The sequence below is a fragment of the Camarhynchus parvulus genome, chromosome 9, assembly GCF_901933205.1.
Source record: "Camarhynchus parvulus chromosome 9, STF_HiC, whole genome shotgun sequence".
Classification (NCBI taxonomy): domain Eukaryota; kingdom Metazoa; phylum Chordata; class Aves; order Passeriformes; family Thraupidae; genus Camarhynchus; species Camarhynchus parvulus.
The window spans coordinates 14,951,865-14,976,305 of record NC_044579.1 but is presented as its reverse complement, the minus strand read 5'-3'; the positions used below and the strand labels follow the sequence as shown (position 1 = coordinate 14,976,305).

The 24,441-nt window shown below is 37.6% G+C and overlaps 1 protein-coding gene across 1 annotated transcript in view; it reads right to left on the bottom strand.

The window, feature by feature from the left end:
• Positions 1 to 253: 253 nt before the first annotated feature.
• Positions 254 to 24,441, bottom strand: part of DNER (delta/notch like EGF repeat containing) — a 111,254-nt gene continuing 87,066 nt past the window's right edge. The window contains exons 8-13 of the mRNA XM_030954062.1: positions 21,811 to 22,035; positions 14,201 to 14,323; positions 11,846 to 11,959; positions 10,663 to 10,794; positions 7,010 to 7,256; positions 254 to 1,346 (exon numbers count right to left, since the gene is read on the bottom strand). Of these exons, the coding sequence (XP_030809922.1) occupies positions 1,235 to 1,346; positions 7,010 to 7,256; positions 10,663 to 10,794; positions 11,846 to 11,959; positions 14,201 to 14,323; positions 21,811 to 22,035 (953 nt within the window). The 3' untranslated portion in view covers positions 254 to 1,234. The remainder of the gene's footprint in view (positions 1,347 to 7,009; positions 7,257 to 10,662; positions 10,795 to 11,845; positions 11,960 to 14,200; positions 14,324 to 21,810; positions 22,036 to 24,441) is intronic.

Genomic DNA, 24,441 nt, shown 5'->3' with positions numbered 1-24,441 from the left:
TGGCATTTCTGTAATTCAGACACAGAATGGTGTTACTAACTGGCACATGCCATTCAGGACTGTGCCTTTACTCTGAAGCTGCATTTATCTCACTTTTGCGAGATTACATTGATAATACAAACCCTTTTCCCCTTTTCAGATTAACTGCTGGAATGTCATCTTTTAGCATTATTTATAGTGCATCATATGCTCATGTCCTTTCAAATTTATAGACAACACTTCAGTGTGAAATGAAGAAAAACAAAGAAACAGCTGCAATCTTCACTGGTTAACTTTTATTCAGTATTTTCTGAAATAAGCAAGAATTTAAGACGCCCATAAGCGATCAAATACAGCCACAAAAACCCCATACTGATTCTAAATAAGAAGCACTATGAGAAATACACTATTTCATGAAACAATACTGTACATCAACAACCTTTAGGAAACAAACAATTCAAACCATATGCTTAGTTTACTCACAATATAAAAAAACTTTAACCTTTAAAGAAAAATATAGATTCAGTCCAATTGTAGGATCCAATCCCATATCCAGTGAATTCAATGGAAGTTCTCTCATTGATTTCAATGTTTAAAGGATCATGCCCTTACTTTGCCTCAAGAGGCACTTTAATTATTATACAAGGCCTAGCCTGAATAACTATTACAAAAATGTCAAACATCAACTCAAGAGTATGTTTTAACAACTTTCAGGAAATAATGGAGGAATAGGTTATCTATTCATGCATGGAATAAGGCAAAAGCTAATTCATTCAGATTAGGAATAATAATTTTTACTAGTTTCTTTTTCACAACACAAACATTTTAGACTTTTTTAATTAATGGATATATTATATATCATATTATGCTTCACATTTTTTCCTACCTCTACTGAGAAAGCTGGCACTGACATTTCATAAAGAACTCCTCATTAATTATTGTTTTCTGTTCTGTAACAACCACAAGAAACTCATCTGGGTTTAGTAATAGTGTCTACCAAGAAAAAAGCACACACTATCATAAGCTTATAATTTATAGAGCTCAAGGTACATTAAAATGTAAATCATGAAGTTCACAAATTCTGTTTTAAAATATTTTTTCAAACTAAAAGCTGCAGAAAATTGGTTCTTAAATATTCTACAGAAAATTCTGAAGCATCTAATGGTTTAAATTACTTATGCTTTCTTCTTAAAAATATTTAAATTAGGTTAGTAGCCCATCCTTTTGAAAAATAATCCAAAAAAGATACACTAGATTACAAATCTTTTGTCTTAATCAGTGTAACCAAAGGTTTGTCATCTGGGCTGTAATCTTCATAAGCAATGGGGGTTGCATCATACATTGCAGGTCGGGATTTCTTGCCAAATCTGGAAATAAAAGAAAACTTTTGGTGACAAACAGAAACATGAATGAGTCCAAAGCAACAGTGCAGTGAGTTATGGCCTGAGATCAGAAACAAAGTCTGACAGCTTAGATAAACTCTATATAACAAAAGAAATCACAGGAAAATGAGGCAAAAATGGTCAAGTATTTTTTTCTTATTGACCTGATGCAGAGAAAACAATACAGAAATCACAGAAACAGAATTATTTAGTCATCCACACTAAGGATTTTTAGGCACTTATGACTATATTAGGCATATATTAATTTACATTGTGTACACCGGAAAGTAAAATCCAGAAAATTTAGATTTTGAGGCTAATATTTAGCCCAAACCAAAATTAACTTGATTTTCTTCCAAGACTCTTACGCAGGTTCATGATTTTCAATTTCATCCTTGCCTGTTTTCAGTGATTTTGAATTGCAGACAAAACTGAAATGGCTGAAAGCATTATGATATATGGTGAAAATTTCATTTTTCAAAGTACTTCAGCTGTCCATAAGGCTACACTAGATTCATTCCCATGCATGAATGTCTGCCTTCTTCTATAGGTTATTTTAATAAATACAGACAGGTCACATTTGCTCATCTCCATCATGATGGAAAAACCTGATTTTCTACAAATGAGATAAAATTTCAAGAACTGAAGGAATAAATTCATGGCATCTCACTAAAGCAGAGGCAGCATTGAATTTGGAATCACACATTTTCATCATCACTCTCAAGGGTTTAAAGGAAATAGAGCTTTGCAGAGATACAAATGATGGTGACCATTCTCCAGAGATTTCAGTCAGTCTACCTGCCCTTTTCTGACAGTGGAGAGCACATGGCTTGTTGCGTACAGGGAAGCAGGACAAAATCTGTTTTCTCCTTTAGGTCAGGGTTGACATGTGCCCCTAATTAGAGAAAGCTGAGGAAAGAGCACAGCACATGTGCAAGTTGTTTATGGTCTGGTGAGCCATGGAGCTGCTCAACCTCATTGCTTTGATCAGGTGGTTCAGAAGTCAGCCCCTGCCCAAAGCAGCAAACAAACAGAGCTATCAGCAACCTCAGAGGTTTGTGTTAAAGACACAAGTGTTAAACGGGAGCTCTGGTCAATGGGTGTGTATGTGCTAGGACGCACAGCAGGGCTGGGCTGTCTAATTGATGGCATAAAGGAACACACAAAGCAATTATCAATGCAATCTGCAGGAGGCAATGATTCAAGGACTAATCAATAGCGAAAAGCTGCAGGTTCTTGCTACAGAGTGTTCTGGATCAATTAACTGCCTGCTTACAACAAAGCATATACAAACAAGTGAATAAAGATTCTTTCCAGGGCAACCAAACACAAGATTATTCCTTTAACAAAGAGTATAGACTGTGTGGGGAAATCTCGATCCTGGGAAGCACTGAGTGTGGAAAAATACTGGAGGGACACAATGGATAATAATTTTTACATTAGCTTCAATGCCATACTGTGAACAATTATGTGTTTGGGTTGGTTAGCAGTTTAGGAGCAGCACTGGGGAAGTTCTTCATTTAGCTTTGGTATGTCCATTCATGGGTGATGACAGTAATATTCCAATGTGTACATCAGATATGCTTACCAGTGTATAACAATATTACACGTCACAAAGATAATCACAAAGTATATGAAATAACAATCAAAAAATATATTTTGCAGTGAAGCATTGAACAAGAGAGACCTGTGTAGCTTGAGAGAAACTGAAGGTTCTGTGACAATTCTGAGGACAGTACATATTCATTGTAGCAATTCTTGGCAAAGGCAGCTCTATGTGTGTGTGACAGACACTGCAAATCAGCTTCACATTTGGAATGGTCCAGCTCCTCCACTTTCTCAGAACAACATTTCAAGAGATGGCTAACTATAGAGTTATTAACCTCAACAACTCCATTTAAATTTTTGAGAACATTGGACAGCTGAATCCTGAGGAAATGGTAACTTCTGACTTCTGTGGGACAGGCAGAAGTTCAGAGTTTACACAGAAAAAGAATTAAGAAACCAACCACATGTTGTTACTCTGCTCAAAACCAGCACCTGGCAAATGGAGTCCACAAATAAAATTTAAACAAGAGAAGTAAAAGAGAGACCAGAAGTTAAAAAAGGGATAAAGGATATTGAGAGGAGGAAGGGATTATTTTGGATTCCACAGGAGGAGAATGAGAAGATTTATTTCCTCTGCATTATTCAGAGAAAAGGTCAGATGTGCAAGTGGTATTGTGCCTTGCTTAGAGAAATTGAGCTATAATCCCAGAAAATTAACCCTGGCAGAGGATGTATATTAAGCAATTGGTAGGTGATGTGGAGACCAGAGAACATGTGCATGTGATCACACTTCTACAAAAGGCAGCTGACAGAGATCTATGCCAGTCAGAAATGAGTGCATGCTGATGCTCATCCAATTCAGAAAGCTTAGAACACCACAGTGGGACACAGGCAGCTCCACAGGAATGGGGAGAATATGCAGTGGAGAGAAGCTGACCCTGCTGTGACAAGAGAACTTAATCAGAGTCTGATGAACCAGACTCTTCAACTGGCACAGAGACAGGACAGATCAGCACATGAAAATAAAAATTAAATAAACTACACTGTAAGTGGTGCATGAAGGCTACTGATATCTGGGCACACACAGAACTAACTGCAGCATAGTCTGTCACCAGATAATTCATGAACTCAGTGTGAATGCTTTTCTAAAGTGAACAGTTTTGTTTCAATAACAGATCTTGGTTCCATTTCAATGACATCTTATGGCTGCCATAGCCAGCAGCCTATTAGCCAACTATTTCATTACACTGCTCTCTTCCAGCTTTAGAATGTATAAATTTTAACATAAAAGGATTTTTTTGTCTGCAAAAGCATTTTTTTGTCTTTACTGTCTGCATAATGGATGCTAAAGACAACTGTGTTTTTTCTGCTCAGAAAACTACCTAGTTCTGATCTGCTAATCTTAGAAACATTCCCTAGAAGTAGACATTTATTAGTAATGATCCTTGAGCACATTGGTTTTGTCTTACAGCAAATACCTTGATTAGTAAAGATCAAATTATTAAAAAAAATTATCTAGGAAAAAAAATGCTGAGAAACATGAACAAGTAATTTTAAAATAACTTCCTGATTATGCAACAGGCATCCATACCCCCAGACACCTGCTGACTTTATCAGAAACCTTCCCTTTAAAGAAAATAATCTACTAACTTTTTCCTTGGCCTTCATTTTCCAAAATTACTAGCAAGTTTTGGTATCTAACTGTGAAAAGGAATTATTTTCAGAAAATGCTGAACTTTCTATTATTTGAAAGTAGATTTCTTAGATTCAGCAATTCTGAAAATTCAGACCTTTATATATGTAGATTTAAGAATTTATGCAAAAATAACTACAAAAGTTTTGCTCCTTTTCCTGGATTGAAATGACCAAACCAGTGGTTTATATCTTTCTGAACCCAAAATATACACAACAATCTCCACAATAAACCTCCATGAATTACCTTACTTGGCAGCTCTATCTTGGATTTTTATAAGGCATCACATTCTTGGAGGCACTGAAAATTATTTGGAATTAAAACATTTCATTTGCTTTAAGTAGAAACACCTTTTCCAAGATAAGGAAACCCTCCATGGACAATAATGTAATATCTGACTACATAATATGGATTTGAAAAATCATCATTAATCCATCCCAGTCTAAGAACTTTTTTGAAGTTAGAACACTTTGAAGAGCTACTATTCAAAGCTCTGATGTGATTAACTGAGCCTGGGGGAATGCCTCACCCATTTCACATAATTTTGATGACTTCAGCAGTGGTACAATTTAACCTATTTCATCTTCATTGAAACAGAACTGGAGCACTCAGAAAATGAATTACCAGCATTCACTAACCAATATGCACATATTTCTCCATGTTAGTGCACAGCAACATGTCTCCCTCAGTTGTTTTAAGAGCATTTTAATGGTAACACACATGAATACTCTGTTGGAATTTTAAGTGATCTTGACAAATTGAATAAATGGGAAAAAATAAACACCAAAAATGAAAGTTCCACCCCATTAAGAGAGATGTCAAACACAGAAGAAACCATACTGGCTAGGAAGCAAAATGACACTGAGGATCTTGGGCTAAGGAAAAGGTCTCACAGGTCACAAAAGTATGTCATTTGTCATTAGAAAGGAAAAATAAAAAAGAAAAGAAAACCAAAAACCAGGCAAGTTTCTTTTTTAGATGTGTGAACAGGAATGCCATATATAAAATGCAGGAGGTGATAACTCAGTTTATTTGGTGCACCTAAATCTTCAGACAGAGAACTACTTCCTGCTTTAGGGACTTCCCTTCAAAAAAGAAAAAGAAGATAAATATAATCTGGAGTGTGTCCCAGGAAGGCAATAAGAAAGCTAACATGATCTGGGAGGGGATACTGAAAGAATGGGCTAGTTAAACCTAGGAAAGAAAAAAAGTTGCTTTGGTTTGTTTTTATCATATAAGAGAAGGAGGGAGGGCTCAGCACCTGATATACAAGTGATAAGAACAGTGATACATTATCCTTCATGACAGCCTGAAGAGCAGTAAGAAAGAAGCAGCCAGGTTAATAGCAAAGAAAATCCAGGTTAAATTTTAGGAAAGCCCTTTCTAAATCTACTCAACTCCTTTGGAAGTTTTTAAACACAATTGTTGGCAGGGAGCTAGGTATACTTAATGCCATATTAGTGCCATGGCTTACATTTGAGCTCTCAAATCCCTTTCACTTCTACTTTTGGATTATTCTGACAGTCAATGCCCTGCCTTGCAAGTGCTCCATTAAATTTCAAAGTAAAAAATTTACCATCTCCAGGAAAGCAAGTAAGAAAGGCAAATAGGAGCACAAACATGAGTGATGTGAAGAGATTCTCACTGAATAATCTGATAAATTAGTCACTAAAATCAATGTGCCTTTCCTGTCTGATCATATTACTTGTGCATAGCAGTTAAAGAATCTTTACATCCCTAACAGATCTGACAGGCTAGTGTCTTGGTTTAGACAGCTAGGAACTCTGCATCTGTCCCACTTCACCAGTTACACCAAATAAAGTCAGAATAACTCTGTTTTCAAGGAGTTTTGCTGTATTGCCATACCTTGTCACAGACATATTTTGTGAAAAATCCTTTTGTTAGGATTTTTTCTCCTGAGAAGCTGAGAGACCTCAGAAATTAAATGTAAACAATAACTATCTGCCATTGTGGAATGCAACAGGTGCGTCTTTGATTTGTCTCATGTGGTTGTTTTTAATTAATGGCCAATCACAATCCAGCTGCCTCAGACTCTCTGGTCAGTCACAAGATTTTATTCCATTCCATTCCTTTCTATTCCTTGCAAGCCTTCTGATGAAATCCTTTCTTCTATTCTTTAGTGTAGTTTTAGTATATAGTTTTCTTTTAATATAATATATATCATAAAATAATAAATCAGCCTTCTGAAACATGGAGTCAAGATTCTTGTCTCTTCCCTCATCCCTGTGAACACAACCACATTACCTCAGGTGAAAGCAGTGAGCAGTGCTGGTGCTTTCCCAGCAGAGCAGGCCACTGGCTCTGCCAACAGCACTGGGGTGCCCTGTGCATGGACTGAATGGCACCTGAGAACAGTTCCCAGGACATGAGCACCCCCAGCACGAACCTGGCGTGTCGGATGGAGGCGATGGCGCTGCTGAACTCGCTGTCAATGCTCCTGCAGTTGTAGAACTCCTCGTAGGCTGGCCTGGAGGAGCCCTGGTACTCGATGCGGCTGATGCGGCAGATGCCCACGATCAGGATGATCAGCATCAGCACAAAGGCCACGCACAGCGCCCCGATGATGATGTACAGGGAGTGACGAGGCATGTTTGTCAAGCTCTCCGCCATATGCCCAGACTTCCACTGCAGATCTGCCAGTAAGAAATAAAAGGTTATCATTAATTAATAATTTATATCCGTCCTGCTGAATAGAACTACTTTAAGATATGAATTTTCAATAGTTCTGACTTTTGAAACTATGGAGATAGGTAATTTGAACTTTCCCAGGCTCTGTTACCAATACACCACCAGGCCTGACATGCTACAAGTTTGAATAGCACTATGTTGAACATTCACCCACTTTTTTCTGTTGATTTTTAAGGTCATATAGGAACACCAATCTAGTTTGATCTCCTATGTAACCCAAGTAACAGAAAATCAAGTTATTCTTGCATTATGTTATTTTTATATTACAGGCTCTCTAAAGGCAGGCAGGTTTATGCAGAAGCTTTTAGGAAACAACCAGCTCTCTTGTGCAGTTTGTTCCAATAGTGAAGCCTTCCACTAAAATGTGTTATTTAAGATGTAATAAACACACTTGGTTTGTAATTTGAAACACAGACTTTCTTATACCTATCTCCACCAAACTGCAGAGACTTCAGCATTTCAAGGACAAAAAGGACACCTCAGAAGGTCCTACAGTAAGGAGCCCATTGGGATCTTTTCCCAAGCATAATTTCCCTGAGATTCTCAAAGCAGACCTTAAAGTAAAGCCAATCTGGAAGAGGCTTCTTGTATTTATGCATTCCAGATCTTCTATATAAATATTCTTGATCCCCAAACTCTATCTATGCCAAACAAATTTTCTATCAATTGCCTATGTCCTCAGATCTGTTTCTCTCTAGCATGGGTCAGAATATTTCTAATTAACCTGTACTTCCCTCCAGGGTTCATTTTTGGCAGCCTATGGTCTCATATTATTTCAAAACAGGAACAGACTTGAATCATCCTGACTACAGAAATGTAGCACTCTGCAAAAGTTATTTCGAGCAGGTGCCTGTTCCTTTTTCATATGTACTTCTGCTTTGCCCTGATTTAGAATCTCCCTTTCCTCAATCACAAACAGGCTGGGAACAGGGCTTCCAAGCACATGCTTTGGGAGGTTAAGATATTCTCAGAAGCCACCTCTCAAAGATGCTGATGATGGCAGATAATTCAAGCACCTGAGTTGCAATCTCCAGTTCAGCATCAGTGGGTAAAATCTCCATCTACAGCAGAAATACAGGGAATGTACAAGGACAGGAAAAAAAAGAAATCTGTTCTAGAGGCAGGTGGTGAGAAAGGCCAAAGCTGTAACATGTGGGATTCAGCTGGGTGGAGTTTGGAGAAATGGCTGCTCTTTGTCACAATAGTGAAAGTTGTCCTGAAGCACCTCCCAGCTTGGGGGTGCTCAGCCTTTGTCCACAAATGGGAGCTGAGTTTAAGGATTGACTGTTTGTTTCTCTTATCATCTTCAGAGGTCAGTCAAGTTTTGATCAGCCTGAATCATTCAGTGATTTAATGTTTCTAAGGCACTTTTACTGCAGTTTGCCCAGTCAGGATATGAGGGAGGGAATACAGCTGTGCTCTGTGCAGTTTGGGATGGGCTTCTATTTCTGTTCTGCAGCACATTTGTCACACACAGTGGTTTCTGTCAGGCTGTCAGACTAGGCTGAATTCAGATCTAATGTCTGCAGATATATGGCAAGACATTTCTGATTTAGATTCCATGTCTTCCATCTCTGGATGACAAAGATGAGAAAAAATTCTTCCCTTTTTCCTCACCGTATCAAAATATAAAGATTAATATCTTGTACTCCAGAGATTAGAAACAGCATATGACAGCTCAAAATCACAGCATTTTCAGTTGTTATGTTAAAGTTCATAAAATTAATTAGGAATAATATTTCAATGCACACCATGGTCTGTACTAGAAAATCTTCATAATGTCAGTTTTCAAGTAACCACATGGTTTGGCATACCTCAGTAACTACATTAATAATTACAAATGTGGCAAAGGTAATGATATTAACAAATAACCAGCAGGCATTAGAGAATTCATATGAGACATTTGTAAGCATTTTTACAGTGAATGCTCCATTAACTTTTTAGGCAAACACATTTCATTTTGAAAGAAAGAATATACTCTTTATAATTAAGACCAATTTAATCCCATTTAATTGGAATTGCTAATACTGGTAAGGATCATAAGATGATGTTAAAAAATATCACAATTCATCCAGGCAACATACATCTTATCTAGTTTCTTGTATATACAAGCACTTGGAAATTAAAAAGAACAGTCTGACAAGAAGATAACCCTGAAACCCTGTTAAAGTAGTCACTTCAAGCAGCTAAACCAGCTGGTGAAAAAACTATAAATAGGGTGGTTCTACAGAAAAGATTAAGTAGCAATAGCTTCCTTCATGGTCAGGAAGAGAAAATCACAAAGGATAAAATGTGATTTATTTAGACAAATGCCACTCAAACACCACTTTCTTGGTAAGTCTGGCTTTGTGTCTTTTTCTAGCCTTCAGAGGGATGGTCCAATACAAAGTCAGTATGCAGTGTTTAAATTTAATTTCCATCACATTATTACCGTTATGTACAAACTGCTGAAATATAATAAGTAAGGCAAAGAGAACTGGAAAGATGAACAGAAGCACATTTACAAATAGATTCAAACTTTAGAGCTCAAAGAATTCCACTGCACCATTGCCTCAAGTCTCCATTGTCATTGTCTCCAGTAAGTTCAGAAGTGCTGCACTGTTTTAAAAGAGCTGGATATGGCCTATCTAGATATGATTAGAATTAAGTTCCCGTCAGCTTGTTACTTCACAACTCAGGGAAAGACAGTGAGTACAAAGATCTTCACATGGCTACTTCATACTTTCTGCCTCTCCTGGACTCTCCACTGTGCCATAAAGATGCCCTTCCAGTGAAGTTTTTCTCTAAAATTAGAAAGAAGGCCACACTGAAGCTGTTCCTGCCAGTGGAACCTCTCTTAAGCCTAACAAATTTGGTGGAAATTAGCCTGTGGCTGGAATAGTTATTCCTGAAAAAGTTGTTAAATGCCTGCACACACAAATTAAAGAACAATTACACCAGTTTCCTTAGGTAAGCAAGTTCCGAGTTGTTTTGCTGAGACATCACTAGAGCTGCAGGTGCTCAGGAGTCAATACAAGCCTGTTAGGGATGTGCTTATACTGCTATGGAACACACTTGACCCAAAGTGTGCAGGGAGGCTGTAAAGCATGAGCACAATTAAAATGCAAACTGAGTGCCCAGCTCTGAGACAGCATCCCTGACAATCCAGTCTGACACATCTCAAAGTAGGGTGCCCAGAAAAAGAAGCTTGTAACTTTCACAACCACTTTTCAAATGCGATGGCCAAAATAAAAATTATTTACTATGATTTTGTTCAGAGTATTTCTGCAGATCGGTATTTAGAGATAAAGAAAAAGTTCCTTTAATATAACTTACAATTTTTAGAAATGTTTAGAGAACTCCAAAACTTACGTATTTCACAGTTTGCACCAACCCATCCATGAGGACAATGGCAGGTGTAACCACCAGGCTGATCTATGCAAGTTCCAGCATGGTGACATGGGTTGCTGTCACAGTCATTTACATCAATTTCACAGTCTTCACCTTACATAGGGAAAAAAACCCAAAACCAAAATTATGTATGACAGGTGCCTGATGTAGCGAGTACATCCTCAGTCATTTAACTTCTCCCTTGCTGCAAAACTCCTTATAGTGCAATACATCTTTATTCTCAGAACATCAAAAGGATTCCAAGAAGGAAGTATTATCCTTATTCAATAGGGTGAAAATAAAGCCTGAGGGCTAAGGGACTTGACTAACCTCACACAGACTCTGTCTCATTTCTCTAAATATAATTTCCATCCCAAGAAAATGTGATAAAACAGACGATCATGGTTTATTCTGATATGCTATGCAATAATGTAGATAATCAGTGCCTGAGAAACTGACAGGGTCCAATGGAAAGCTAATTATTTTCCAAAGAATGTCCTTTAACTAGAAGAGATGAAAAAGCACAATTTGATCTATAAACCAGCTATGAATGGGTTTACCTATTACTCTCACATTGAATATTAACTTACATGACTAACAGAACATCAGATTGTAAATTATCTTGATATCAGATATTTGGATTATGCCAATCACATCAGTCTAAGTACAAGGCCTAAAGATTAAATGAGTTTCTTACCAGTACTCTGAAAGTGTAAATTGATTCATAACAAGTACTTTAGGGTTTTCAGCAATTGCATATTAAGATAATGGAATGAGAGGTTTCTTGAGCACACAGTAACTAAGGTCACTGTTAAAAGATTTTGCATTTTCAAATGTGTCCAGTTAGTATATTGGGTCACCTGGAAATCTTCAAAATACTATTTTTAAAATGCAGTCTAGTCTCAAGTAGCAAGGTCATAAGCCATGTTAAATATCTGTTAGCTTTGTGAAGTCACTTTAGTAACAGGCCTTCTTTGCTACAAAGTTCAAAGCAGATGTAAGCAATATCAAAAGTTTTTCATTGTCACTAGACTGCTCACAATACAGCAAAGCCCACATTAATTCATTTCCTGAAGAGACACAGTCTTACTTGGTATTTGTCTTCCTCTCTAGACACAGTGAACAATGACAGCTAGATGTTCTGTGTAACACACAAATCACTTGCCTGCATATCCAGGTGCACAAATGCACGTAGCATTTAGACCTTCACTGTCACAAGTGCCACCGTTCTGGCAGTTGATGTTAACACAAGGATCTTTGTACAATTCACAGTGCCTTCCTGAAAAGGAAAAATCAGTAATTGCCATTGACATGACTGATACTGGCAGCATGGAATCAGTACATGTGATAACTTGACTTTACCTGGATGAGTGTGCAGACTCCATACCTGTCATTCTGGGCTAATGATGCCCTAACACTAAAGCCACATGGTTTATGCTGGCTAAACTTTTTACACACATGCCTCCTCTCTGCTCTTCCCACAGGCTGTGGGCTAGCAGAGACAGGGCAATTTCTGCTTAGAACTATTGGATGTCTAAGGAAAACCACATAGTGAAGCATAAACAGATCAGTTATCTAAAATTCTTCAGTCAGATGTCATCAATAATTGTCTTGACTGAGAATTTTATGTAATAACTTATTTAATAACATACACAAGCATTCTGATGCCTCTCATTACCTGTTGCTGGAAATGAGGAATATTACTAAGGTAATAAAAAAATTTCAAATGTATAGTTAAAAATATATAACTGGATGGCTCTACCTCATGCCACTACCTTCACCCTTCCACGCCCAGTGTAGGCCTTGTGAATCCAGCAGGTTTGCCCTGCAGGAAACAGGGCAAGCTGCATCTGGCATAAAAACATGTAACACAGCATATTCCCACCTATGGACTGGGAGAGAGACTCTAATGCTACTGCTGCATGCATTATTTCTTGGGGTCTACTGTTCAGATAAAATTTAAATATATATATGTATATATATATTCATATATATTCTTTTTTATATGTATGCACACACACATACACTCACTACAGACCTGCCAAAATCATTTTGTTGACATTTGCAGTGTTAGCAGCAAAAGGCAGAGCACTCAAGTTGAACATCCTGTGAGTGAGGAGCAGCAGAGGCAGCAGCCCATGGTACCTGCTGGCACAAGCTCCAGCCCTGCCCAGCCCTGAGAGCTCTCATCCCTCTGCCAGCCCAGGGCTGTGGAGGCAGAAGGGGCACTGCAGAGGGGCAGGTCTGGGCTGGCAGTGCCAAGAATGATGGCCCACATCATATGTTGAGCTGGATACCTCCGTGCCACTATTCATTGGTGCCACTGAACTCCTCAAGTACTGCAGTGATGGGAGCTCAATAATCACCAAAAGCTGCTACCAGGACCAGGTGCCCCCTGCTTTCATTTCCAGCACGATGTGCTGTGCACACAGTGCTTGCAGCTCCACCAACAGGTCGGGTGAGAAGAGAAGATGAACATTATGGTAAACATTATGATTAAGTGCTGCTTAAACTGTCATGAAAAGCTGAGGGTCATTTCCTCACCAGGCCTCTGAAATGATGAATTCTGTATCATAGTTAAAGAGCAGTGCAATCACCAGTGTGAAACGCATATTTAGCCTCAAGCAGCTGTTAAGTGAGCGTTACTTATCAGCACAGATAAGGATTGATATGCTTAATGAGAAAATGCTAGAGCAATGTTCCTTAAAGCATAGTCATTCTGTTAGAATATTTATTTATAATCCTAATAGCATGTAAAATTACATTCAAAGTGTCCTCACGATTCAACACAGAATACACTAAAAAAGTATCACTTAAGCCTTCCCCACAAGGACTTGTCACAGACCACTGATACATGCTAATTTGTTTAGAGCTGAAATCTGCTGTGAGAGAAAAGATTCTGTATAGCCAAACAAATGCTATTCTCATCTATTTTATAAATTACTTCAAAAATGCCAAAGCTGGATTCCATTTGAGCACAGATCTAAGAATAGCTGCAGTTAACATGGAAAAGCAGTCACAGACCTACTACCCTCTCTGGGCTTTACAGTCTTCTAATGAACAATCAAGATAAAGCTTTTATTTTTACTCCTTTGTGCTAATCTATTTCAAATACTAATCTTTTATTATTATGTTTTAGCTCACTTCACTAGAGAAAATAAAAAATAATTTGAAAGCTCTCTGTGTAAAGGCTCCAACAACAACTGATGAAGAAGTCTATTTAACAGTTATGGGTTTTTTTAAATCTCATCACTTTCTAACATATCATAAAAACAGCAGAAAAAACTACACCTGAGAAGAACAGAGAAAAATCCATTTGTGCCCAGACCAGGACATGCATTATTCACAGAGGAGCTAAATCTTAACTATTAATTTGAATAAAGATTAAGGGATCAGGATCAATACTGAAGTTTGCCTCTGTTAATTTTACATGAGGGATATATTTCTGCTCAGGAAATGGTATCTCTGTAACAGAAACTGCCATAAAAACTGCAGAGAACAATAACAAAGCCCAGCCTACCTTCGTATTCAGCAAGGCACACGCACTCGTAGCTGTTGACGAGGTCTCTGCAGGTGGCTCCGTTCTGGCAGGGTGCAGAGAGGCATTCATTATATTCCTCCTCACAGTAAAGGCCATGGTAACCTAAATCACATGAAGGGGAAACAAAAATAGTTATGAAACACTTTGCAGTAAAAATTAACAATTAGGCAACTATAGACCGTGGGCAGATGCTTGTTAATTTAAATATACTGTGCAAACTGATATTTGTTAAGACACTGATTTTAAAGGCATCTGTTCCCAGGGTGAAAATTACCAAGAAAATATTGGAAGCACAGTATTCTGAGAGAATTCCTAGCTCCTGTGATAAACCACAATGAGGTGCAAGGATGGAGGCTGGTGGCAGAGGTCAGAAGCAGCAATGTGAATACCCACACTCAGATTGTTAAAAGAAATACAGGAATATTGACTATCTCCCAGTTCCTTTGGATCCTTGCATCAAAGTCACTGTTCATCAAAGAGGTGATAATTGTATAACAGTAGTTAGAATGATTACATGTTTTAGCATTAATGCTGTACAATGTCAGCACTGTAGAAGCATTAAAGTACTTTCATCTTTACAGTATTTCCAAGCCATAGGCAGGTACTATGGGCTGACTAGGTAAACATAGAAAGCAGAAGCAGAGAAAAGCTACATGGCCTCTTAACAGCCACAGAGTAATTTGTATTATGAGATAAGAAAGAAGTAGTTAATCCACATGAAAACAGCACCTTTTTTATTACTTATTGTGTCACACAATCATTAGCCCTAACAGTAGTTGAAATTACAGACCTAGAGTAGTCTATGATATAATACCAGGTACTGGAACTGTGTTCATGTGCTTATAAAAGCTTGATTTCCTCATTACATTCAAAAAAATAATCATTAAATTAATTAACATACTATTTATTGCAAATAACATTGCAATAAATATGCAATGGGCATGAATACAGATACCAAAAAAAGGCCTAAAATACAAAGTGTAGATTCTTCTGTGTGATTTTACTTCTTAAAGTAATCTCTTGTTAGTAGCAAAACTCAGATATGAAAGGAGGGTATCTTTCATGAACACAGAACCAAAGAGAGGGGCATATTCTCTTAGTAAGTCGCAATCAATCTATATTCAGCATCCTGGTCTAAATATTCCCCAAAATTCTCATTGAATAATAGAAAATAGGATAAATGCTGCCTTCAGACAATATTTGCATTCACCCTCTCTTCCTCCCTATTATGGATAATTCAAACCAAAATTTTTTGAAGATACAACTGTTAGTACTAGTCAAGATATATAGACAATACCATCCATTATGATTCTCAAAAAATCCCCCTTTCATAGCAAATAGTTGGGCTAGTAAGGTATTAAGAAACATTTCAGAACCACTTTCTCCAAAGCTGTCAGACAGGCAATAAAGCATTGATTATGCTAAATGTTATGGGTTTTCTTGCTAGCCTACAATGAAGTTTATTTAGTTTATGAGTATATGAAATATTCTTATGTAGTGAGATCTGTAGTCAACACATAAAAGCACCAAAATCAGATGGGAGAATCAGTAAGAAAAACAGATGGGAACTCCCAGTGTTTAACACTGATGTAATGAGATACTCTCAGAGAAAAATGTTTCCCACTTCTCACCTTTCCAAGACAACGAAGGGAATTTGTGACTAAATAGCTGTCTGGTTTCCAAAATCAATAGGAACTATGGTATCACCTCCTCAGGCTGCAGCCAGCCCACGCTGTCAGACACTGCACACAGCCAGGGAAAGATGTTTCCTCTCTCCACGAGAGGGCAGGTCTCACCCACACACAATTTCACCCTCACATCCTCACCCTGGGGCCAGCAGCCTCCTTCTGCTGGAACTGCTGGGATGGAGAACATTCCACTGTGGGACCACCTGAGGGAAAGGCATGCTTCTCCTCAGGGAGATAAGAGATACCTTGTCATTCTTAATGAGCATTTCTCCTTGTATTACTGCTTTAAATTATACTGATAAATAAACCCTGTAGAGTACACTGAATTCATACAGATATCTTCAAAAAGACTACATAAATAATTTATACATTTTTGTTGAAGAATTTAGATTGAAACAGGAGCATTTTTCATAAATAACTTCAGAGTAATGGATTCTAGTGTAGCTGCTTCCTCTCCTTCTAGCAGTGTTACGATTTTGCTGCTTTTTATGTTCCCTGCCAATGCCAAATGCAGCTCCTTGCCTCTTTTGTGGTGTGCAATATTTCTGTGGATGTATTCAGAAAGAAAGAAAATATACCTACATTAATAACACTTCTCCAGCTACCGTGTCCTGAACAGGATAAAAAAAACCCACAGGAGGCATTGCAGCTTCAAAAAAGGGCAACTTTTCCAGGCCACATGAAATTGGAAAAATCTTTAGTAATAGAATCTTCATGAACTCAAGCAGAACCTGAAAATGAAGGTTCAATTCTGATGTGCTCTCTTCAGAGGCTGAGGAATGGATAGGGAACCTAAAAAAACCTTAAAATAGAGATGTCCCTATGTAACCTCTTTTTCCCTCTATGTGGCCATCCCACTGGTACTACCCACTGCTACTGGACTTTACAAAAGCAGAAACAGATCTGTTGCCATTCTCCTCTTGATCCCCAAACTCTTCTTCCCCTTTCTTAAGCAACTGGAAGGGTGCCTCGAAGAGAGCAGGTTATTTTCCTGATAGAAATAAAATCTCATCACTTTCTGACATATCATAAAAACAGCAGAAAAAGCTACACCTGAGAAGAACAGAGAAAATCCATTTGTGCTCAGGCATGGCCTTCAGTTACATGCTGAACTGCACTGTCTTTGTACATGGCTGTTAAAAACTGCAGAAGGAGAAAATGGGAAAGGAAGCCCACAATCTGTGTCACACGGGCTGATGAGGAGAAGACATGGGGTTTGTCAAAGCCTTCAAGAGCAAAAGATACAGCAGAATAATCTCTCAAGAGTATCTGCACTATCAGGTTAACAAAAGAAAGGCAAAAGCTTACTCTCCCTTTAGAAATCAATTAAGAACAAAGCTGAAATCTTTTGAGCCTTTTTAGATACTAACCCCTCAATAGTGACTCCCTGGGCTTATACATAACATTTCACCCAATCAAGGCAGCAGAACATAAATCCCATCTTTATGGGAAGGCCTAATGGGGTACAATGCAAGCCAGCTCTATTGTGCAGGGAACAGCATCAGTTCACACTTATGGCTGTTCAGTACCACAGAGCTGCATGTTACATAGCCAGGAAATAAATGTGCTCACTTAAATCTGAGCTTATACAGCAATTAAATAAGAGAGAAGAATACTCCAGATGGCAGGAAGGTAGGAAGCCATGCTCACCAGCCATGGTCTGGTTGCATGGAATGTTTTCCTAATGTAGAAGTGGAAACAAGATGAGGAAACAGAAGCAATAACGGGCTCAGAGACAGTCAGGAACTGGAATTAACCTGAAGTCACTTCTTCCAGAGCTCACATATCCTACACCCCAGTTACGAAACGTGGGAAGGGAAAAGACAGAGAAAAGAAAAATTGCAACTTCTGCAAGACAGATCTTGCTCTGGCCTCTGCAAAGGCACTAAAATTAACTTATGCTCCTAGAACTATCTATTAAGCTACATGAGCAGTAAAACCAAGGGAACATACTCCACGGTACTACTTCTGAAGGTGCAGCCATTTTTTATACCCCGCAGCACTTTTTCTGAAACTCCTCTCTTTTCTTTTTCCCAAATGTTCTATATATGCCATCATATATATCTATATGGAGGACAGGTGTAAAGGCCACTACATGTGCTGTGCAGTTTCAAAATCTGTGTCTTTAAAAAACCCAAATCCAAAACCCTACTGTGGTATTAAGCCATGCAATTTCTAGCTATATTTCTCCACTTTAGACCAGACAAAACTAAAAATACTATATTAAATATTTGCATTGGAAATTTATAATGGTAGCTGTATTAAAACAATTGCATATAAAGAGTAAAAAGGTTTATCAGGAGGAAGAAACTGGTTGGGGATCCAGAGACTAAATAAACATTCTACAAACAGACACAAAGGGCTCCCACTAGTTCCAACATACAGACTTTAGATGAGAAGCCAGCAAATGAACACAATAGAATTAGAATTAGTGAATATTAGAATATTAGAATTAGTTCTTTATGAGGTAAGAAGTAAAACATGACAAACTATGAATCTAATGTCCAAACATTAAGTATTTCTTTGTTACCTGTAAAGGGTGAGGTGATAAGTGTTAATAATTAGGGTGTGTAAGCATATAAATACAGACTTAAGGTAAGGTTTCATGTGCAAATGAAAAATCACACACACAGTACAAAGCAGGTATGGCTGCATAGGCTTGGGAGTTCCACAGAGCCCCTCAGCAGACATCTGAAGTATGTTCAACTTGGAAACAACTTACTTTTCCTTCCACTCTGAAAATAGGAACATTCAAAATATTAGACTGCCTTCCAGGTTAGCTTATACAAATTAGCTTTCCTCTACGAGCTATTAGATGAAAGCCCACAGTGAAAGCCAGCACACACACACACAAAATTAGTAGCAAATATCTGGTTGTTCATGTTCTGCAAATTGTGCAGCTATGCAAGTCTAACCACTATCATTTATCATTCTTCAAATCTGTACACTGGCCAAAGAAACAAGGAAGCCAAACTGCCTACCAAGCAAGGAGACTTGCACAGACCTTGGACTAATTGGAACAATTTAAAATTCCTCTTTTGTTTAATTTTTGAGACAGAAGTACCACAGATGAAAATCCAAAATCCAACAGACACTGTAAAACAGTGCTTAAAGGAAGGACAGTGTTCAGGTCACACACATAAGCAAAACTCTTAGGCACTTTGTTTCTGTATTAGAAAATTATATCCACTGTCAAATACTTAAAAAAAAAAAAGACTACAGCATCCTAGAGCTGAACACAAAATTTAAGTGACAGATTCCAAACTTCATAAAACTGTTTTTCAGATGTGTCAGATAATCAATACAGAAGAGAATTCTAAAATGTCATTTAACAACCTTTCCATTAAAATACCTAAAAAAAAAAATGTGTAGGAATTCAGGGATATGTCTGAAAGCCCCCTGTACAAAGAAGCCAATGATCAAGGAGCAGGCACAGATACTGAGAGCCTGCAAGTCAGAAAGCCTCAAGGTCACAAGGCAGAGATCATTTCTTTCCTGGTAATAGCTTTGTTATTAACCCTTGATAATGCTTCTAAACTGTACCCAAATTTTATTCATTCACTTTACAAATAACGTAACAGATACTGTCAAGGTCTCTTCAGGCAAAACTGTAAATAGAATCCAGCTTCTTAATATCCCAGAGACAAAACTACATTACTCACCCCCTCTAGCAAACTGCTTTTTGATAGACATACCAAAAATGTATTAGGCTATGATTTGTAGCCATTACTTTAGTCTGGGGTTTTTTTAGGAATTGCAACATAGGATTCCTCAAGTTTAATTGCTCTCACCTGCCTTACACTCAATAATTACCCAAACCAAGGGCAAAGTGTCAGTCACAGTGCCTCCTACGTGCTGATTTACACAGAAGTTGACTGCCATTTGTCTATTATCCTTTTAAGTCATGGGAAAAATATCTGAAAATAATTGATTAAAATTCTGCTGCTCTGAGTTAATAAAAGCCCATAATGGTACATTCATAACAATGAAAAGGCATAAAAGGTATAAAAGGAGGAAACATTCTGTCTACCCCTATCTTGATGCCACTTAGGTGCAGTTCTTAAATGACCTTCTGAAATAAGTTACCCAAGTTTTTAAACTATTGACAGATTAATGATGAGCTCACTTAATTTTGCCTCTAGTTTCACCTCTATGTGAAGCAAAATGTTATTTTTAAAAGTGAAGTTTACAGCACCCTACAAAATGTTTGGAAAAAACAAATCTTTCTTTTTTTGATACATGGAGCAACACAAAAGAGTTTAACTAAATAAATGCCACATATGGTCCTAGATACCACCTCTAAGGCTCCTCATCTCTAACTTTTAAAAGCATAAGTATTGTTCAAATAAAAATAAGTTTTCATAACACGAGAGCTCTAACACTACTTTTAAGTCCTGAGAGAGACAGAATAATTTTGAAAAAACCAAACTATGGAATTCTAATTAGGTTTAGGTGACAAAGTTCTGAAAAAAGCTTTTATTTGACCAAGAATACTTGACTAGCTTTTCTTTGTTTGAACTACTGGCAAAGAATATTCTGAAGAAGATTAAAACTTCCCTGGGTTTCTTGGAAAGATAAATGTCTAGTTTTTCCTACTATTAATGACAAGTGCTGTCAACAAATGCATTATAAGATAACATTACTGTGGTATTGTCTGAATTTCACTTTCATATTTTTCTCCTTTATAAAAGAGTATGTAATTTAACTATAAATCTGTCAACTCCAACAACAAATTTCCATAGCTTCTGGTAATTTGTGAGTTCCTCCCAAAATATTTCTGATGGTCCCTTTCATGTCTCTAAACAGCAGATAAATTCTGACACCACCTAAAAATGCTGAATAAGTAGATTTCATTAAAAAATCCCCATATTCATAAATATCCACAAATAGATTGGTGGGCTACAAGCACATCCTGAAAACTGAGATGGAAGAGATGAAGAATTATGACTGGCTTCTTAGACAACAAGAAAAAGCAGCAGAGAGAAGGTATTCCTCTGAAAGGAGTGTAGAACAATGTGAATGTCACAGCAGAGCTACTAACTATCAAATGTCACTCCTTAGTTTATCCCTTGTACACTGGAAATTTGTTATATCCTTAATTTCTTCAGTTTTCAAGTTTATAGCTTCATAGGAACAGACTAAAAAAAAAAAGATGCCAAAATTGTTCAAGTGAAAACAAAGATTGGTGCTCACTCTCTAAGTGCTTAAACAGCAGTGGATGTGTAGCACTGGTTATCAGACATTTTAACTGCTACTTCACCTACTAATCATCATTGCTAACATGGATAAAGGGAGCTATAAGCACCCCAATATCCTGTTATGTTGGTACAAGGAGGAAAAAAATCTGGAGGTAAACCAGTTGCTGCACAGACCCCATGAATGTCAGGCTGTGCTGTCAAACAGTTCCCAGCTGAGTCTCCTCACTGGACTCACCTGAGCAGCCCTGCTGGATTTTTGTCTAGAGAGACAATTTATGTAAATATGGACAGCAGAACTAAACCCTTTGGAATAACCAATATTCTTCCTTCTCTACCTTTGTTCAGTCACCTTGTCTGTTTTTCCCAAATGATCAGTGCCACATTTCCCATTCTCTCTACCAAATTTTGTAATTCCAACAGTGCTGATGCCTCGCCTTGGAAAGATTTATCCTGCAGACTACAGTTTTGTAATACAGCTGTAGAGTTCACTCAAGCCATATGGATCTCAGTGGGTATTTCAGTGCTCACTCTGCAATTTTTGGTTTTCCAAGTGCAATGTGTAGATTCCTATCACTGCTCTAAACAGAACATCTGCTCAATCTGTTTTATAGACTGAGAAGAAAAGGAAGTAATTTTAAGCTATATATGGAACCTACATATAAAAATATTAGAAGATTTGCAGAGGATGTAACTTGGTACAAACCAGGGATACAGAGGCATCTGTAGCTGGTTCCAACGCTGCGACAAATGCCGTGTGCACACGGGTTCAGAGCACAGAAATCGATCAGCTGAGCACATGTGGGTCCTGTAAACCCAGGACTACAGCTGCAGGAGAAGGCAAGTCTGTCTGCATAGCAGGTTCCATTGTTCTGGCAGGGAGATGATGCACAAGGGTCTATTTTGTCCTCACAAGTGGTTCCTAAAAACCCTAAAAGAAATAAATGGGTTTGGTAAGTAAGCATCCTGATATGCATACAATTTTAAGAACTAAAGCACTAAAGTTAAGAACTAAAGAACTAAGTTTAAAAGTAAGGCATTGAGAGATCTATATTCCTTTCTTTTTTAATTCTATGAATATTATAAAAATACAGACTTCTTACACAATAAACTCTAATTTTGCCTATTAACATTCTCTGAAAAGAGATGCTTCAGCTAATATCATACTATAAATGATTAAGGCAGGGAATTGCAAAAATATTTTCTGAAACTGACAGTGGTTATCTGCTTTCTGAGTGAATCTGGCTTGAAAAGTAGAGGAGATTTTCTAAAGATCAGGAGCTGGCTAGCCTAAAAAAAAAGGAAAAAAATCCCAAACTGACCTATTTTTCCTCTGTTAATGTGTATGTAAAATGTAACAACCTCTTAAACATAACATGCATTCATTGAGTTTCAATAATTGAAGTATCTTTTAGAAGAACAAACTACTCATTAGCAGGAGAGACAATGATTTATTAAAGCAACACCATACAAAAAACAGACATAAGGAAAAGCATATTCTTGCAAGGGAACTTTTAATCAGATGTAGGGAAGAATTATATTTTAATAAATTACAGTAACTGCATCTTGTATCTATACATACACATACATCACAGATGTAGTAACACAATGCATGCTTATTGTATCCCAAAGCAAGTCAGAAAAGCATATTCAGATTCCAGAACCCTTCTAAATAACAGAACCAACTGTCCTTTCCATTCAATTATATATCTTTTAATAAGTATTTGGTCCTTTTGTACAAACCATCACTTTTCGGGCTTAAAACTCCCTGGAATATCTTAAATTGTAAAAAAAGCTCTTAATATTACAGTAGAATAATAAACAAAGGTGAGTAACCCACACAGAGCATATTACAGAGATCTACTCACAGAGTTAACAAAACTTATATCAATGGAACTAAGAAAAGGTGGGGAGGCCACAACTGCTCTGTGAGTGCCAGAGGTTTTGGATTTTTTTGGTCACAACTGGCAGCAGGGTTTTAGGGGCATCTTCAAAACATTAGGTTCTGGAAAAATGACTTTCAACGCTGCATCTCCCTTAGATATCCATAAGTCTTACATCAGAATTATGGAATGAAAAGTATGGAAAAAATAATGTAATTTACAAAAAGAAAAGTAGCTAGAAAGATGGAAAGAAAAGAAATAACCTACAGATTGGACTTTTAAGTTTTGTCATACAAACTCTGCAACAGACCAGGAGAGAAAATCAGGTCTGGCAGGGCACAGATGAAGAACAGGCAAAGCCTTCTGTCCTCCCCATGTTGCTGTCCTATGGCTTCAATTGCTTCTTGGGCTCTGTCAGGACCACCTGCTCAGCAATGCTGAACAGAGAGAGCCTAAAAACTAACACTGTGAAATCCTGTACTAGAGGTCCCTCCTGTAGATGATACCTAAACCATCAGAAACTGCAAAGAACAGAAACCTCAAGAGCAAGGATGTAATTCCACAATGGTTCACTAGCAAATTAACAAAGCCTGCACTGTTGTAATAAAATCTCGGTCAGATTTAAAAGAATCTGCAAGGACTTTTAACTATTACCAGGAGGAGATCAGCCAGTGAGTCCAGTGAAATCTCTCAAGTAACTCTGAAACCAGATTAAAAAGGTTTAAGGAGATCTGAGGTCACACAATGACACTAATACAACCTTTGCAGTAATCTTCCCTCCAAAGAGGAGGTTACTGGCAGATGGCTAATGTTTCAAGTGACAAAGCACTTCAAGAACATATGCAGGTTTAAAATACACCAAAACACGTTGCCCTTGTGCTATCTTTGACTGCACTGTGAAATGCATTTAGGTGAGTCTGGAAGTTCAAATCTCAAGCATGAGTCAAATATCTGAAAATACTCAAAGCAGAAAATACGGAAATCTATTATTCTGGCATTTCTGAATGTACACTTAAATCCATACTAGTTCAATTGTTGAAAGCAAATAATCCAAGTAACTATAAAAATCAAATTCAGGGGTGTATTGACTGAAAACAGAACCAAATTCCAGATGAAGAAAAACTGTCATTGTTTATCTGCAGAAAAATATCCCCTGAACTGCCCTTCAACCAGCTAACATGGACCCAACCCTGCCTGTAGGTCATTGCAGGCATAAAAGGGGCATGACTGAAATGCAAAGTCTAGTAGTAATTTGAAAGAACTGAATACAAAATCTACAAAGGAATAATGCAGTGAATCTACCACTGAAAGCAAAAGAGCCAAGTGCAAGTCAAGGAAGTCAAACATTTTCTGAAGACACCACAGAACTGCCTGTTATACAGCTTGTAGAACAACTAACTTGTCTGAATGTTACATTAGACCCAATTCCAAGAATTACAAGTATGTGAAAAATT